This window comes from Artemia franciscana, chromosome 9, assembly GCF_032884065.1.
Source record: "Artemia franciscana chromosome 9, ASM3288406v1, whole genome shotgun sequence".
NCBI lineage: Eukaryota > Metazoa > Arthropoda > Branchiopoda > Anostraca > Artemiidae > Artemia > Artemia franciscana.
Window position 1 is genome coordinate 41,996,459 of NC_088871.1, and position 18,858 is coordinate 42,015,316.

The 18,858-nt window shown below is 34.4% G+C and overlaps 1 protein-coding gene across 6 annotated transcripts in view; it reads left to right on the forward strand.

Moving 5' to 3' along the window:
• Positions 1-18,858, forward strand: part of LOC136031433 (uncharacterized) — a 509,032-nt gene that overhangs the window by 68,403 nt on the left and 421,771 nt on the right. For all 6 annotated transcript variants that reach the window (XM_065711007.1, XM_065711011.1, XM_065711006.1 and 3 more), the window contains exons 5-6: positions 6,627-6,802; positions 12,763-12,906. In XM_065711007.1, coding sequence (XP_065567079.1) covers positions 6,627-6,802; positions 12,763-12,906 — 320 coding nt within the window. The remainder of the gene's footprint in view (positions 1-6,626; positions 6,803-12,762; positions 12,907-18,858) is intronic.

An 18,858-nucleotide genomic window follows, 5' to 3' on the forward strand; every position in this document is an offset into this window, starting at 1 on the left:
TTTTTGGCTTGCAGTCCGAAATCAAAGATTTCGATGAAATCGTAGAATATCGGGCTGGAAGATACATAAGCAGTAATGAAGCTGTTTGGCGAATTCTTTCATTTCCGATACATGAACGTAGTCCAGCTGTTGTTCACTTAGCGGTACATTTACAGAATGGTCAACGTGTTTATTTCACGGAAACCAACGTGCAACAAAGAGTCCTGAATCCACCGGATACAACATTAACAGCTTTTTTTTCGCTTTGCAAAAATGATTCTTTTGCAAAAAAACTGCTGTATACTGAAGTGCCTTCGTATTACACGTGGAATACTAAAAATAAAGTATTTGAACGTGGAAAACAGGGTAAGTCAGTCGACGGCCAACCTACCATCTTCAAAGATACCACGATAGGAAGACTCTACACCGTTCACCCCAATCAACATAAATGCTTCTTTCTACGCCTGCTTTTGGTGAATGTACCCGGTCCGACATCCTTTGAGTATTTGAGGACTGTAAATGGTACTATACATGACACTTACCGTAGTGCATGCCAAGCTCTGAATTTATTGGAGAATGACCAACACTGGGATAACTGCATCAATGACGCGTGCGAAACGTCAACCCAAAGTCAAATTCGTGCATTGTTTGGCATCATTTTAACAACTTGCTCTCCATCAGCTCCTACAGATTTATGGGAAAAATATAAGTCAAAAATGTCCGAAGATATACTTCATCGAAAACAGTTAGAGACGTCAGACATGACTTTTGATTTTACACCAGAAATTTATAACTACACTTTAGTTGTTATAGAAGATTTTTGCATAAGTATGGCAAACAAACCTCTTCAGGGTTTCGGAATGCCTTCACCTAACCGTATCGCTGCTGTTTCGACATGTGTAGAATTGGATCGTGAACAAAGTTACAGTACGAGTGATCTATTGTCGTATGTACAAAATAACATTTCCAAGTTAACGTCGGAACAAAAAGACATTTATGATACGATAATGCATTGTGTCGATAACAACGTTGGAGAAATTTTCATTTTGGATGTGCCAGGAGGTACTGGTAAAACGTTTGTGATAAAACTGATTCTGGCATCAATTCGATCTAAAAATGATATAGCGTTGGCAATTGCGTCGTCCGGAATAGCCGCAACATTGCTGCCTGGTGGAAGAACTGCTCATTCCGCTTTGAAATTGCCTCTGAACTTGCATTCTACAAAAACTCCCACGTGCAATATTTCCAAATCATCTGGGATGGGTAAAGTATTGCAGCAATGCAAACTTATTATTTGGGATGAGTGCACAATGGCACACAAAAAATCGCTCGAGGCTCTGGATCAATGCTTGAAAGATTTGCGAGGGAAGTCGAAACCCTTTGGCAGCACCTTAATATTGCTTGCGGGAGATTTCAGGCAAACATTACCTATAATACCTAGATCAACTCCTGCAGACGAAATGAATGCTTGCCTGAAAAATTCTAATTTATGGGCACACGTAAAAACATTAAAATTAACTACAAATATGCGTGTCCGATTGCAAAACGATGACTCTGGTCAAACATTTTCAGATCAATTGCTGGCAATGGGAAACGGAAAGCTCCCAGTAGACTCAATTTCAGGACGTATACAACTACCTGCTGATTTCTGTAATTTAGTGACGTCCAAAAAAGAATTGATTGAAAAAGTATTTCCGAATATTCTAAAAAATTATAAAAATAATAAATGGCTAAGTGAAAGAGCGATTCTCGCACCCAAAAATATAGACGTCCACGAAATCAACAATATTGTTTTGACCAAGATTCAAGACCATGCAGTCCTTTACAAGTCAGTCGACACAGTTTTGGAACCAAATGAAGCGGTTAATTATCCATCTGAATTTATAAATTCCATAGATCTTTCAGGGTTTCCACCACACGTGCTACAACTAAAAATAGGCGTACCAATAATACTTTTAAGAAATATAAACCCACCAAAGCTTTGCAATGGCACTCGACTTGCCGTAAAAAAAACAATGGAAAACCTAATAGAGGCCACAATCCTGACAGGGCCTTTTGAGGGTGAGGCTGTTCTTATTCCTCGCATTCCCATGATTCCAACAGATCTGCCTTTTCAATTTAAAAGATTGCAATTCCCAATTCGATTAGCATTTGCAATCACCATTAACAAAGCTCAAGGTCAATCATTAGAAAAATGTGGTATTGATCTTAATACTGATTGTTTTTCCCATGGACAATTGTACGTTGCATGTTCGAGGGTCGGTAAACCTGACAATCTATTTATATGCAGCGAGAATTGGACAGCGAAGAATGTTGTATATTCGCAAGTTTTGCGCAGTTAATTTGTATTTCGGAACCAAATGAAGCGGTTAATTATCCATCTGAATTTTTAAATTCCATAGATCCTTCAGGGTGTCCACCACACCTGCTACAACTAAAAATAGGCGTACTAATAATACTTTTAAGAAATATCAACCCACCAAAGCTTTGCAATGGCACGCGACTTGCCGTAAAAAAAAAACAATGGAAAACCTAATAGATGCCACAATCTTGACAGGGCCTTATGAGGGTGAGGCTGTTCTTATTCCTCGCATTCCCATGATTCCAACGGATCTGCTTTTTCAATTTAAAAGATTGCAATTCCCAATTCGATTAGCATTTGCAACCACCATCAACAAAGCTCAAGGGCAATCACTAGAAAAATGCGGTATAGATCTTAATACAGATTGCTTTACCAATGTACAATTGTATGTTGCATCTTTGAGGGTCGGTAAACCTGACAATCTATTTATACGCACAGACAATGGGACAGAGAAGACTGTTGTATATTCACAAGTTTTACGTAGTTAATTTGTATTGTATCTATCTATTTATCTATCTATATAAAAACGAGTTGTGTGTATGCATGTTTGTTTGTTTGTAAAAAGAGCGTTTGCATATGACGTCATTATTAGTACATACGGCTTTGTATATGGACAGACAATGGGAAAGCCAAGAATGTTGTATATTCGCAATTTTTACGTAGTTTGAAACACATATATAAATCTATCTATATTCACAGGTGGGACACAGGGACACAACTACAATGGCGCGTAACTACAATGGCGCGTAACTAATATGGCGCGTAACGACTTACGCGCGCGGGGGGGCTTGGGGGGGCGCGAAGCGCCCCACCAACTAGGTGTTGGGGTGGCGCGAAGCGCCACCCCAACAGCTAGTATATATATATAAATAAGTTGTCTGTCTGTGGATCTGTGGATCAGGTGAGGTCATGTTTCTGTGTAGACTGACGTCATGAAATTAGTTGTCGTCATTTTTGTTATGACGATGCTTAGTATATTGTAAAACACATTAATTTGGTTAATAATATACCATTTAAAACACCAAAATGAACATGCTGGAGTAGTCACTCGGTGAGAGAGGGTGTCAGAACGGAGAATGAAGGTCCCAGGTTCAAATCCTGGTTAGGCTAAAAAAGGTAAAAAACTAAAAACTAAAAAAAACTGAAAAAACTAAAAAAAGGCAAAAACTACAAAAAAAACTAAAAACTAATAAAAAAAATAAAAAAGCAGAAAAAAACTAATAAAATTAAAAATAAAAATAAAAAAAAAATAAAAAAGATAAAAACTAAAAAAAAAGTAAAAAGAAAAAACGAAAAAAAACTAAAAAAGCTAAAAAAAAAGGTAAAAACCAATAAAAAACTAAAAAGAAAAAAAGGTAAAAAACTAAAAAAAAATTTCATCTAAAAAACTAAAAAAAACTAAAAAAGGTAAAAACTAAAAGAACTAAAAAAGAAAAAAAAAACTAAAATAAGGAAAAAAAAAACTGAAAAATAAAGGAGAAAAAGAAAACTAAAAAAATATAAATAAAAATAAAAAAACTAGAAAGATAATAACTTCAAAAAAAAAACTAAAAAGAAAAAAGAAAAAAACTAAAAAACCTAAAAAAAGGGCAAAACCAATAAAAAAAACTAAAAGGAAAAAAAGGGAAAAAATTAAAAATTTATTTCATCATATACCAATTCAAAAACGAATGTATACCGGGATGACGACCGGGACACAGGGAATATAAATGACACAACTACAACGGGGACGCCGGGGGCACAGGGGGATATAAATGACGACCGGGACACCGGGACACAAGGAATATAAATGACGCCCGGGACGCTCAAAGAGAAATCACAGACTGGGACACCGGGACACAAATGACGACCGGGACACAGGGAATATAAATGACGACCGGGACACAGGGACATAACTACAAAGGGGACGCCGGGGTGCACACTGGGATATATAAATGACGATGGCAACTCAGGGAATGGTCGATTAGCAATCACCATCAACAAAGCTCAAGGGCAATCATTAGAATCATGAGGTATAGATCTGAATACGGATTGTTTTCCCATGGACCATTATATGTTGCATGTTCAAGGGTCGGTAAACCTGACAATCTATTTATATGTACAGACAATGGGACAGCAAAGAATGTTGTATATTCGCAAATTTTACGTAGTTAAAAACATATATATATATATATATATATCTATCTATATTCACAGGTGGGACATAGGGACACAACTACAATGGCGCGTAACTAATATGGCGCGTAACGACTTACGCGCGCGGGGGGGCTTGGGGGTGGCGCGAAGCGCCCCCACCAACTAGGTGTTGGGGTGGCGCGAAGCGCCACCCCAACAGCTAGTATATATATAAAAATAAGTTGTCTGTGTGTCGAGAGACGTCATGTTTGTGCATCGACTGACGTCATGTTTGTTGATTGACGAAATTACACACCGGGACATCGGGACACAAATGACGACCGGGACACCGGGACATAGGGAATATAAATGACGACCGGGATACTCAAAGAGAAAGTGACCGGGACACAAGGAATGTTCGATTAGCAATCACCATCAACAAAGCACCGGGACACAAATGACGACCGGGACACAGGGAATATAAGTGACGACCAGGACACTCAAAGAGAAATTACAGCCCGGGACAACGGAAAACAAATGACGACCGGGACAAAATGACGACCGGGACACCGGGACACAGGGAATATAAATGACGACCGCGACACTCAAAGAGAAATTACAGACTGGGACACAAATGACGACCGGGACACAGGGAAACAACAACAACGGGGACGCCGGGGGGCACAGGGGGATATATAAATGACAATTGGGACACAGGGAATGTTCGATTAGCAATCACCATCAACAAAGCTCAAGCGCAATAATTAGAATAATGAGGTATAGATCTGAATACAGATTGTTTTTCCCATGGACAATTATATGCTGCTTGTTCAAGAGTCGGTAAACCTGACAATCTATTTATATGTACAGACAATGGGACAGCCAAGAATGTTGTACATTCGCAAGTTTTACGTAGTTAAAAATATATATATATATATATATATATATATATATATATATATATATATATATATATATATATATATATATATATATATATATATCTATATTCACAGGTGGGACACTGGGAAACAACTATAATGGCGCGTAACGACTTGCGCACGCGGGGGGGCTTGGGGGCCACCAACTAGGTGCTGGGGTGGCGCGAAACGCCACCCCAACAGCTAGTATATAGATATATGTATGTATAATATGATATATATATATATATATATATATATATATATATATATATATATATATATATATATATATATATATATATATATATATATATATATATATACTGATGATATATCTAATATCATGTAATAATTATCAGTTTATCAGTATAATTTATCAATTTAATTCATCAGGATTTGTAATTTCGTTGTTTAATGCATAGCTATGATTAGTATATTATACTTAAAATGTGAATTTTTATTTGAGTTTTGTCTGCTTCTTTGTCCTTCCATTACGTTTATTGGATCAAAATAATATAGATTGTCTTGTTTTGTTTGTTTTGAACGAAAAATGTGGTTCAATTCCGCTTTCTAGGGCTATAATGAAAGAAAGATTGAAATGGCTAGGCCACGTTCTGTGAATGAAGGATGACAGATTGCCCAAGATAGTCCTTTTTGGCCAACCGATTTGGTCTACATGGACAGCAGGTCGTCCTCGTCTGGGGTGGGAGGATTTCATAAATAAAGATTTAAAGGAAAGGAGAACTTCCTGGGAAGGTGTAAAGAGGGAAGTCTTGAATAGATTAGGCTGGAGGAGGAGCATGTGTAGCAGTGTTGGCCTCAGGTGGCTTGGTGTTGTGGTGAGTTGTTAATAGTAGTAGTAGTTTTTTTTCTTCCTTTTTTACTCCAGTTGATGAACGCATATGAATGTGTAGCCAAAATATTTGAATTCTAACCTTTATTATTTCAAAGGGGAATGCCAAAAGATATTTTTTTCATTATTTTATTAAGATATTACATCACTACCTCTTTAGTTCTGGTTTTGCTTTGACAACTTTTCGGTACTGAAGAAACAGAAAGTATTCTACATAGTTTGGGATAAGGGCAGTCTCTTTTTTTACTTAATTTTAATCCCGTTTAATTTATTTGATTTTTACTGAATTCCATAAAATGTAGAAGTAGTTAATTTATAAATCCCCCTATCCTCTTCTCGATTTGCACCCTTTTACCTTTAACTTTTCCATATATCAATTTTCGTTCTATTCTAGAGGATGAGTTACAGTTGCGACCGACTATCTCCTCATTCGATTGGGAAAAAGCGAGTCGTGAGGTATCACTGTTTGAAGATGCATTGAAAAATCACTTTTTTGTGAAGAAATACCCCACCATCAAAGGAATGAACAAGAACATTTTCTTTTTAAGTCATGATGTATTTGAAAAAGAGGTACGGACTCTACGAAGTGTCGTAAGAAGACATTGTGTAAGAATGGAAACATTGTCCAAAAACTCCCAAATTACAAACTTTATTGCCACTCTACTGCCCATAAGGAGAAAAAAGAATTAAAAATTGCTCGCCATCTAGGGGAAATTATAAGCACTATTTGACGAACCAAACATCTCTTCTTCAAGAATAGTTTTATGACTCAAACCTTTTTGTAGTACCCTCTTATTGATACAGTTCGGCGTGCCTTGCTTTTTGTTCGTCCACAGATAGATGCCAAACCAGCTCATTGTTTGACAGTCTTTCATCTTTTATTCATAAAATCATACCTAACCATGTTAAAACTGCTCTTTGGTAATTCCAGAATTTATCTTTTTCAAAAAAGTAAAGACCTATATTAAATGGAAGACGTGGAAAAATTAGAAGTATTTTAAGAGGGAAATTAGGACAGCACTTCATATCTAAAACAAACACAAATAATTGTCAATGAACAAATGAAACTCAAAACGAACCGAAAGTACAACTAATAGTCCAGTCAAACTAAATCTTACTGTAATTTTAAAACTGTTTAGTTGAAACTTTCATGGAATGCTAAAAGGACTTTAGAACCTAATAAAAGGCATTGCTTTGTTTTAGGCCGTCTAAAGGGTGGATCTAAAATGTTTTAGGAAAGCCTTAGCGCATAAGTTGAAACTATCACGGAAGGGGACGTATAGCTAAATAAAGTGATTAGTGCTATGTTTGGCAATAACACTGATGCAGTTAAGGTAGAAAGTGAGGTTAGCATCTGGTTTTATATTAAATCAGGAGTTAAACAGGGCTGTGCTCTATCTTCCTTTATATGGATCATCCTGATGGACTTAGTCTTAAGGAGCACAGGAAAGGCAATGGGAGACCATGGAATCAAATGGTGAGGAAAACTCTCCTGGACCTAGATTATGCTGATAATTTAAGCATCCTACACGAAAGTGTGAGTATTTTGAATATTGAAAGCTACAATATTGGATTTCCAATATTGGAATATTGGAAGCTACAGTGATGACAGTGGTCAAATATGGCTCTGAAGCATGGGCACTCTGAAAAGTGGATGAAGATTTACTAGAAGTTGTCCAGAAAAATTGCCTACGGATTTTTCTCTGCTGACCGACCATATTTCAAACAGTAGGCTGTACGGAAAATGTGGTTCAATTCTACTTTCCAGGGCTATAATGAAAAAAGGCAGAGATGGCTAGGGCACGTTCTGCGGCTGAAAGATGACAAATTGCAGAAGGTTATCCTTTTTCGGCCAACCGTCTAGGGCTAAACCGAAAGCAGGTTGTCCTCGTTTTGGGTGGGAGGATGTCATAAAGAAATATATAAGGAAATTAGCAGTTCATGGGAGGGTGTAAAGAGACAGGCTTTGAATAGATTTGGATGGATGAGGAGCGTGCGTAGCTGTGTTGGCCTCAGGTGGCTTGGTACTGCGGAGAGCTGTTAGTAGTAGTAGTAGTAAAACACACTAGCACTAGTAGCAGTATATTTGATGTATATGTTGAATACTTAATGGTAACAAATTGAAACTTCGATCAAATATTTTACTAAATCACAACACTCATGTTTCGATCGAAGATATTAGAAGGCGTTTTGGCATTGTATCCTGAATAGCTTAAGCTGAAGCTTTAAGGGACTTTATAACTAAGTTGTAGGATACTATGTGTAGGCACCCTTTCAAAGTGCTCATAAGTAATATCTCAGTAATAGCAACGATTATAAAGTCGGAACTTTAATAATATTAAATTTTCGTAATATTGCTCCTTCTACTACTATTGCTAATGTTGAGGGTATTAGTTAATTTTTCAGGGAACAGTGAGGGTGTTGTTAAAATAAATCAAAACACACCATGTGCATTTAGTTGATAAAAAGCTTGTATTTGTAATACCTCAGCAAAAGCTTAAGGTTCAATAGTATCTCCTAAGGACCAGAAGATAATTTGCACTTTATAGAAAACAAAATACATTTTAAATGTTCTCTCTTTTTTAATTCTGTTTGATCCAGTAACATTAAGACTTTCAAGAATGGATATCATTATGCATATTAAGCTATCAATCCACATAATTATGTTCATTTTTTCAGTAATCTTGGTTATGATGGTGATTTACCCAAAAATAATTTTTTGATATTATGCAAGATATAAACACACAGAAACGAGGATTATTTTCGGCAAAATACAAATTATGTTCTGCTTTTGAAAAGATTTAATTAAATAATTAAAAAAACATTTTTTTTTAACTGCAAGTAAGGAGCGATATTAAAACTTAAAACGAACAGAAATTATTGCGTATATGAAAGGGGTTGTCGCCTCCTCAACGCCTTGCTCTTTACGCTAAAGTTTGACTCTTTCTCACAATTAAAAAAAAAGGTTTTTTTAAACTGAGAGTAAGGAGCGACATTAAAACTTAAAACGACCAGATATTACTCCGTGTATGAAAGGGGCTGTTACTCCCTCAACGTCCCGCTCTTTACGCTAAAGTTTTACTCTTTCTCTCAATTCTACTTTATTAAACAGTAAATAACTTTAGAGTAAAGAGCGGGACATTGAGGGAAGAACAGCCCCTTTCATACACGGAGTAATTTCTGTTCGTTTGAAGTTTTAATGTCGCTCCTTACCCTCAGTTAAAAAAACTTGTTTTTTTTGTTTAGTTTCTGAACGTTTTTGAATTAATGCATGTTTTTATTTTGGCCCTCCGCATATTAATAATTAAAGCGAAATTTGCGTATTATTTTTTTTTTCTAAATGGCTTTCTCTTAGTTTTGATCAGACGATTTTGAGAAAAATGGTGGGTGAGGAGGCCTAGTTGCCCTCCAACTTTTTGATTACTTAAAAAGGAAACTAGATTTTAAAATTTTTAACGAACGTTTTTATTAGTAAAAAAATACATAACTTACAAATTAACTTGCGTAACGAACTTCTATATTCGTATATTTTTATTATGTATGAGGGGGTTTGCCCTCTCATTAATACCTCACACTTTACTAAAGCTTTAATTTTGTCCCAATTCTTTAAGATTGACCCCTGAATCACAAAGGCTGTAGAATAAATAGTTGAAATTACTAAAAATACTTTAGCGTAAAGAGCGAGCTATTTAGGAGGATCCCCCATATGCGTAATAATCTCTGTTCGTTTTGTTTTAATGCTGGTTCTTACTTTCAGTTGAAAAAACTTTTTCATATTTATTTTTTCATTGTTTTCCGTTAGAATGAGCACTTTCGTGACGTTCTAGGACCACTCGGTTGATACGATCACCCCTGGGGAAAAACAAACAAACAAACAAACAAATAAACATGCACCCGTGATCGATCTTCTGGCAAAAAATGCGAAGTTCCACATTTTTGTAGATAAGAGCTTGAAACTTCTACAGTAGGGTTCTCTGATACACTGAATGCGATGGTGTGATTTTTGTCAAGATCATATGACTTTTAGGGGATGTTTCCCCCTATTTTTCAAAACAAGGCAAATTTTCTCAGGCTTGTAACTTTTGATGAGTAAGACTAAATTTGACAAAAACTATATATTTCATATCAGCATAAAAATTCAATTCTTTTGATTTATCTATTGATATCAAAATTCCATTTTTAGAGTTTCGTTTACTATGGAGCCGGGTCGCTCCATACTGCAGTTCGTTACCACGAACTGGTCGATTGTACTTTTTAAAACAGTAAAAATCTAATAAAACAATAAAAACTCCTCCCTCAACGTCCCGCTCTTTACTCTAAAGTTATTTACTGTTTGATAAATTTAAAAAACTTTTTTTAAAATTTAATTTCTGAACGTTTTTGAATTAATACATGTTTTGATTTTGGCTCACCGCACATGAATATTTAAAACAAAATTTGCATATTATTTTTTTTTCAGCTACATGGCTTTCTCATAGATTTGATCGGATGATTTTGAAAATTGGAGTTGCCCTCCAATTTTTGGTTACTTAAAAATACGACTGTAACTTTTTATTTTTTACGAACGTTTTTATCAGCAATAAATATACGTAACTTACGAATTAACTAACGTAACGAACTTCTATATTTGTATATTTTTATCATGTATATGAGTGGTTCGTCCCCTCGTCAATACCTCGCTCTTTATGCTAAACTTAAATTTCGTCCCAATTCTTTAAGAATGACCCTGGATCCATTAAGGCCGTAGAATAAATAGTTGAAACTACTAAAAATACTTTAGCGGAAAGAGCAAGGCATTGTGGAGATGACGAACCTTCTTATATAATTAATATTTTCTGTTCTTTTTAAGTTTTAATGCGACTCCTTACTTCCGGCTGAAAAAACTTTTATTTATCTATTTTCTCATTGTTTTTTTCATTAATGCTAGCAAATCCTGTGCCCCTTCGTCGAAATTTTCTTCCCTCATGATAAACTCCTTTATGGAAAGATCAACCCACGTCACCCCTTCCCCCGATCCACCCCCATCCCAATGCGAAAAATCCCCCCTGAAAACGGCTGTACACTTCACAATAAACGTTAGTATATGTAAACAATTGTCAAAGTTTGTAACTTGCAGCCCCTCCCCCGGGGACTGTGGGGGATTAAGTCTTCTCCAATGACATAGTTATTAGGCTTTTCGACTATACTGAACGGAATGGCTGTCTCAAAATTTTGATCTAGTGACTTTGGGAAAAACTGAGCGTGGGAGGGGGCCTAGGTAACCTCCGATTTTTTCGGTCACTTAAAAAGGGCACTAGAACTTTTTAATTTACGTCACAATAAGCCCTCTCGTGACATCCTAGGACAACAGGGTCGATGCGATCACCTCGTGGGAAAAAAAACAACAAAATACAAATAAACACGCATCCGTGATCTGTCTTCTGGCAAAAATTTACGAATTCCATATTTTTGTAGATAGGAGCTTGAAACCTCTACGGTAGTGTTTTTGGATACCCGGAATCTGATGGTGTGATTTTCGTTAATATTCTGTGACATTTAGGGGGGTGTTTCCCCCTCTTTTCCAAAATTGGGCAAATTTTCTCAGGCTCATAACTTTTGATGGGTAAAACTAAACCTGATGAAACCTAAATATTTAAAATCACTATTAAATTTGATTATTTTGATGTAACTATTGGTATCAAAATTCAGTTTTTTAGAGTTTCTGTTATTATTCAGCCGGGTCGCTCCTTACTAGTTTTTACTGTTTTTGCTACTACCACTATAATTTGCAGCATGAACCAAATTCTAATCCCAATGACCTATATCATTTAGTTTTTGTGAATAAAGTTTAAATATACTTTTGTACTAAGACTTTCTTTTTTTTTTTGGAGCTTTCAACTCTTCGCATAAAATAATGCCTGCATTTTGTTCTGATTAAATAAAAAAAAGTTTTAATTCTAGGTTGAAACTCTCCGATGAGTTTAGTCTTGGTAAGAGTAAACTTGATGAAACTTATATGCTTAAAATCAGCATTAAAACTTGATTCTTTAGATGTAACTATTGATATAAGCATTCCTTTTTTAGAGTTTCGGTTACTATTGAGCTGGGTCGCTCCTTACTACTGTTCGTTACCAAAACTGTTTGATGCGGGTAGTGTAGCCCTACTCCTTCATGTTTCACTTCGTTTTGAGTTTGACTCAGTTATTGTTGTGATTTCTGTTCATTTTCTAGTTCACTTATTTATTGATAGTGATTTGAGGTAGTTAAACGCGTAAATAATTATTATGACATTGTTTTGCTTATCTTTGGTTTAATATAGCTCTTTATTTTTCTCTAAAAACTTTATCTTGGGAAAAAACTGTTTTCTTTAATTGGTGATAAACCATATTTAAATCTTGGAATCCATTTGTTGTTCCTGAAGTAAAAAATTTAAATTATGCATTAAATTAAATAAAAGAACTTACCACAGAAGCAGGAAAAGAATTAACATTGTATTATAAATTTAAAATTATAAAAAAAATAATAATAATAACATTAATATTTAATTTTAGGACGAGGAGCAGAAGTCTATGTTCAATCAGCACGAAGCCGAGATAGCTTTGAACTTAGCAAAGTATCTTACAAAGCAGGACTATTCACAACAGCAAATTACTATTTTAGCTACATGCTCAGGGCAGCTATTTTATTTGCAGAAGGTAATCTATTTAAATCCACGCTTTCTCTTACCCCATGCTCTACTCACCTTCTTACAAACTTTCCTTTTTTTATTTAAATATAAATTTTGTTACGACACTAATTGCATTTAGTACACTTAAATGATACTTCCTCTTAGGTCCAAGTCTCAGGTCCAGTTATATCCGGTCTTATGTCCAGTTATCCAAGCTCCTGTTCACTCTTTGACCAGCTTTTATAAGTTTTACTTTTTTATCTTAACTTTATTTTAATTAAGAATAATATATTTCAAATTTAATAAAAACTAATAAATACTAATTGTTGCTCGTCATAATCCATGCTTTCTCTTACCCCACGCTCTACTTACCTTCTATAAAACTTTCATTTTGTTTTTATTTAAATATAGGTTTTGTCCAGACATTAATTGTAGTTAGTACACTTAAATGATACTTCCTCTTAGGTCCAAGTCACACACATTTATCCAAGCTCCTGCTCACTCTTTGACCAGTTTTACTTTTTTTTATCTTAACTTTATTTTGAATAAGGCTAAAGATCCCCCAAAACTTAAATCATTCATCTTTGTGTCCGAAGTTCAAGCCTAAATAGTTTAACACAAGAAACTCAAATTGCCGAATAAGGAATTTACTAAGCTCTAACAAGGTACCTTAAACTAGTTGCCACCCACAATATGGAGATCAACTTTAAGTCAAGCTCATCCAGCAAAACGATATTTTTTGAGAGTTTCTAAGACTTTTCAATGCTGTTATTTGATAACTCAGGGACTTCTGCTTTCAAGAAACTCAATATTTTTTCACATCTTACAATTTAAAAAACTTAACAATTACGTGTTTTGCTAGCTCATGACCTTCAACATTCAGGTATCTCCTCTTTTGTTACAAGTTTACACTTCAAGATCTTGTCATTTTACAATTTAAAATCTGTGACTTCATTTATTGTATTATCATCTGATATTTCAGCTTGGCGTTTTGAGGCTTTAAATTCTCAAAATTTAATAAACAAAAGCTAATAAAGTTCAAGAAAGCCGAACGTTTTCTTAATAATTTTGGACATTTAGATCCTACAATTTTACCAGTCAAAGGCCAAATCTGTCAATAAACACATCTTGTTTCACAAGGTGTGAAAAATTACCTGATTGATAGATCATTAGAATTCAAGAGGGATGCAAAGAAAGTGGAGAAATCATTGAAATTGAACTAAGGAATTCTGAAATGGAGACCATACATAAGATTACCGAGGACCGGGAGGTTGCAGCTAGATGGCATAATAGTAAAATACTGAACTGTTATGCTAATACATGGAGAGAGAGTGGTCAACTTTGTCTTGTCCTACTTAAAGATAGGAACTGGGCTACAGTTAGTGATAATGAGAAAGTCAAACAGATGGGGGAGAACATTCTGAAAATATTTGAACCAGGATAGATCTCTATGAAAAAACTCTGAGGAAAATGAAAAAGTATTTGAATCCTTAATTGTGAAGATAGATTTATTTTATGAGGAAGAAATAGCGACTAGAAGGGTTAAAAAATAGTAGTGGCCCAGGTTCTGATTATGTGGCAAATGAATTTTTTAAATATGGTCGCTATGAGGTTAGAAATAAGTTAATGAAGATTGTGAATATTATTTTGAGAAAGGGGTAAGGACCTAATAATTTAAGGAAAACCCTAATTAAACCCCTATATAAAAGAGGTGATAAGAGTGAGTGTGGCAGCCATGGAAGCATTAGCCTGTGTAGCATTTGACTATTTATAGTTTATTTATAAGCCCAAGCACCTAGAATAAATACAAAATATAAGCACAAGCAAGCAATTTTAGGCACAACATAAGCATAAACAAGCGGGTTAGTCCATAATGCTGCATCTCCCTTCTTTTCATGAAAGGCGGTCTGCCTACAAATCCGGCCTTTTAGGTGGCCCAACCACTCTGCCGCTGCAGGTATGCGGCATCGCCTTTGATGTAGTGGTAGGGGATTTAGTCCCTGTGGCTGGGCAGTCGGGAGCGGCATTTTCAGGCGTAGACACGATGGTTGGTGGGACAAGGGGTGGGTCAGAAGGTTCACCTTCTTCTCTTGGTAACGGAACATTTCTTGCCGAGGTTTCGATGTCTTTGCGGATTGGCTGGGGTGATTCGGTTAAGATGGGCTGGGATATGTCATTGCTCTTGTCCTTTGTGGTGGACTGGATTCTGACCTCTTCCTTGGCTACGGGAAAGGAACGGCGGGAGGTATGGACTCTATTTCGTCGCAGCCTGGAACCGTCTTCTGTCTCCACTACGTATGATCTGGGATTCTCATGGCATGATATGATTTTCGCTTTGGTCCAGGGGCCGTTTGTTTTCTTCAGGATAAAAACTTGGTCTTCCAGTTGAGGTTCACGTAGCGGTTTCTCTTTGATTTCAGTTTTTGATGCAGTAAAACTATGTTCATTTAGTTTTTCTATGTAAATCATCAATCCCTGAAAAGTTTGAATAATACAGTTCTAAAAGTTTTTTTTTCTACGCTACTCTTGCCAGTAAAAATATCACTTCCTATTATCCAGGGTTTTTGCTCATTGCTTCCTTTTTTAAAAAACGATTTTTCTTCAAATAAAAACTGTCCGAGTTAAAGACTCGGTGGCAGTAATTTGTCTACATCGCATACATTAAATCGTACTTTATTACAGATTTAAATTATTAAAAATTTAAATTATTAAATATATTAATAAACACTAACAGACTTCTATGTTCTCAAAGAAGTCCAAGAGTAGTAAATACCAAGCAATAAAGTTCCTCAGGCTTGACTATTTAATTAATTAAATAGTTAATTCCTCAGGCTTGACTATACAATTAATGAATTGCGGTCATTTACCAAACACAATAATTTAAAAACTATTGGCAAAAAACTTAAAGTATTCAATACCATCAATGATCATCTTAATAATAAAATAGCAATATCCGATCACTATATTCACCGGTCACGAAATGTAAAAAGAGAAAAAGACAAAAAGCAGTATTACTATAATATTGAACCGGAATTAAAAGTAAAATCAGAAAATGAAATAAAAAAGAATAAAATTATTTCAGATTAAAATTTTTTTCAATCAAAACATATTTCAACTGCTGGAAATTACAATGAAGTGATGAATAAAGTATTCTAATAATCAAATAGAAGTTAATGATAAGGATGTTGATAAAAATCCACAAGTCATTCGAGATGTAACTGGTAGACAGAGTGTAAAAACAGAACGGAATATTGACATTTTGAATTCATTTATAACTAAACAAAAAAAAAACAACAGAAGTTCCAGATATCCAAGAGTATATGTTTAAAGAAGAAGAACTTGATAATAATCCAAGCATTTAATGGACTAGAGAAAATTCTCTTAAGGTTAATATTTCAAAAAATTCAAATGTAATTGATTTTGGACCACTTTTTGACTCTGTTATTCGATATTAAAAGAATAGAATGAATGATAGATATAGTTACAGAGTTCAATTTACAATAAGTGTAATATTTTATTCTCAGAAGAATAATGAAGAACTCGAACCTATTCATTATCATAGCTACTTCTTTATTTACAATAAGAATAGTGACATCAAATAAAGCCATCTAAATAGTAACCACATGAATGTACATATATTAGGAATAGAGAATATACCCAGATCAGGCTTACAATTTGAAAGAACCGATGGAATAGATTATCGAATGACAAGATTACCAAATTGTGTGGGAGGTGCTTATAAGGAATTCCCAGAATTTTTGAAAAACAAAAAAGCTTGCATTAATATAAAAAATAATGACAGTAAATGATTTCTTTGGTTAATAATCATTTATCTTCACTCAGCAAATGACAGACATGCTGGTAGACTATTAAAATATAAACACCAAGAAAATGAATTCGTTTTTAAAGGGATTACTAATTTTCTAATGGATAAACAAATACAAAGTAGAGACAATAGGGGAAATCTTTTCAAGACAGTGGAAATCAGTTCCGTGGATATTTCGGCCCTATGTCCAAGGGCCGTCTTCAGCACAATACAAGACTAAGAGAGAAACTATATATATATATATATATATATATATATATATATATATATATATATATATATATATATATATATATATATATATATATATATATATATATATATATGAACTTACATCAAATTGTGAGAGTTAAAACTAAATAATTAAAAACACTTTTTAAAACTTTTTTTTTTTTAAATAGCCCTAGCATCCTCACTTCAACGAAGTTCAACCAGATTAAGATTTTCCCTATTGTCTCTACTTTGTAATTGAAAGGCAGTGTGGTCTTGGTCGCTATTTTCTTCTAATGGATATTCAAGATATTTGTAAATTTGAAAACAAACATAATATAATTTTGTTTATTTGAAATAGGTGAAAATAAAGTGGTTAGAGCTCACATTTCTAAAACTAAGATCAATGGGAAAACAGCAACAAATGTGATTAATTTACTTTATTTTGATAATCAGTATGCTTTAATTAAAGATTTAAGTAGATTGTTATCATCACAGATTTCAAAACAAAAACAAAAATTTATCTATGAAAATTCTCTGGAAGACATTTCACACAAGAGCTAAAGTTTGAAAGACATTCTAAAAAGGATAACTGTGAAGATCGTGGCATCATTATGTGAAAAACAGGATCTAAAACTGAATTTTAAAAAAATAGCTAAATAAATGAAAGTACCTTACTATATTATAGCTAATTTTGAATCGTATAATAAAGAATTTAATCGAAAGAAAGGTAAAAAGATAATTGAAGTCGAAGAGGTAAAAAATGAATGTAGAAGAGGTAAAAAGACGATGCTGTATCCCATTTATTAATATTTGCCCCCTTTTTGGAGCTGTTCAGTCAAACTGACAGAAGAGCTATCCCCCAACTTTATTTCCGTTAGGTGCCCCTTCATGTGAATATTTTAAAAAACTTTTCCCCAAAAAATTTGTTTAAAAAAAATAAAGAGGTCCATTAATAAAAAAAATTTTAAATAAATTTAAATAATCCTCCAAACTCAAACTACCACAAATCACTATAAATAAATAAATGAAACTCAAAACGATGTAAGGCTGATAACCCCCCTACCTTCTCAATACCAGAAAATTATTTTTGCTTTACTGAAAACGAGGTACATTAATAAGAATTTCACTTTTTATTTTATTAAATAAAATTTATTAAAACCTTAAGGAATAAATATGAGCACATTTAAATTAAATTGAGAATCTGACGTCATTTGTTTTGTTTTACTTTTTCATAAGAGCACAAATTATGTTCTTTTCCTGAGAAGGTATGTGGGGTTATCAGCCCTACTCATGTTAATTTTCGCATGTTTTGATTTTAACTCGGCTATTAATTGTAATTTCTGTTCATTTCGAGTTGCATTTATTTATAGACTTTGATTTGTGGTAGTTTTACGATTGGAAAATTACTTGACTTTGTTTTTGCTCATTCTTGGCTTAATGGAGCTCTTTACTTTTGTGGAAAAGGATACTTAGTTAATTGCATAATAATGGGGTTGACATGCCCAATATCCCTAGGGACATAGTTGCTTGACCGTTCTACCGTGCTGAGCCAAATGGGAGTCTCAAAATTTTGACCAGATGTGTTTGAAAAATGAATGGACCTGAGAGAAGGCCTGCTTGCCCTTCCATCTCTTTTTACTCTTAGCGGCTCTGGGACTTTTAGCTTTGAATCTAATTAGCTCCTTTACATGTTTCAATGATATTTATAGTAATTATAGAGTAGTACTACCCGTGATATTGTGTGTATGCCCTTTTGAAACCCTGCATGTTTAGAGTTTTTACCGTTAATTAAAACCCCCTTTAAACTTTCCCTAAAATTTTCACTTTAATAAAAATGAGCCACATCCAATCTGAAGTTTATACGACCATCCGTTCCATTAGAAACTTTTATGCGCGGGGTTTAACTTACAACCCTTAACCCTGGGCTTTTGAGGGTTGTGT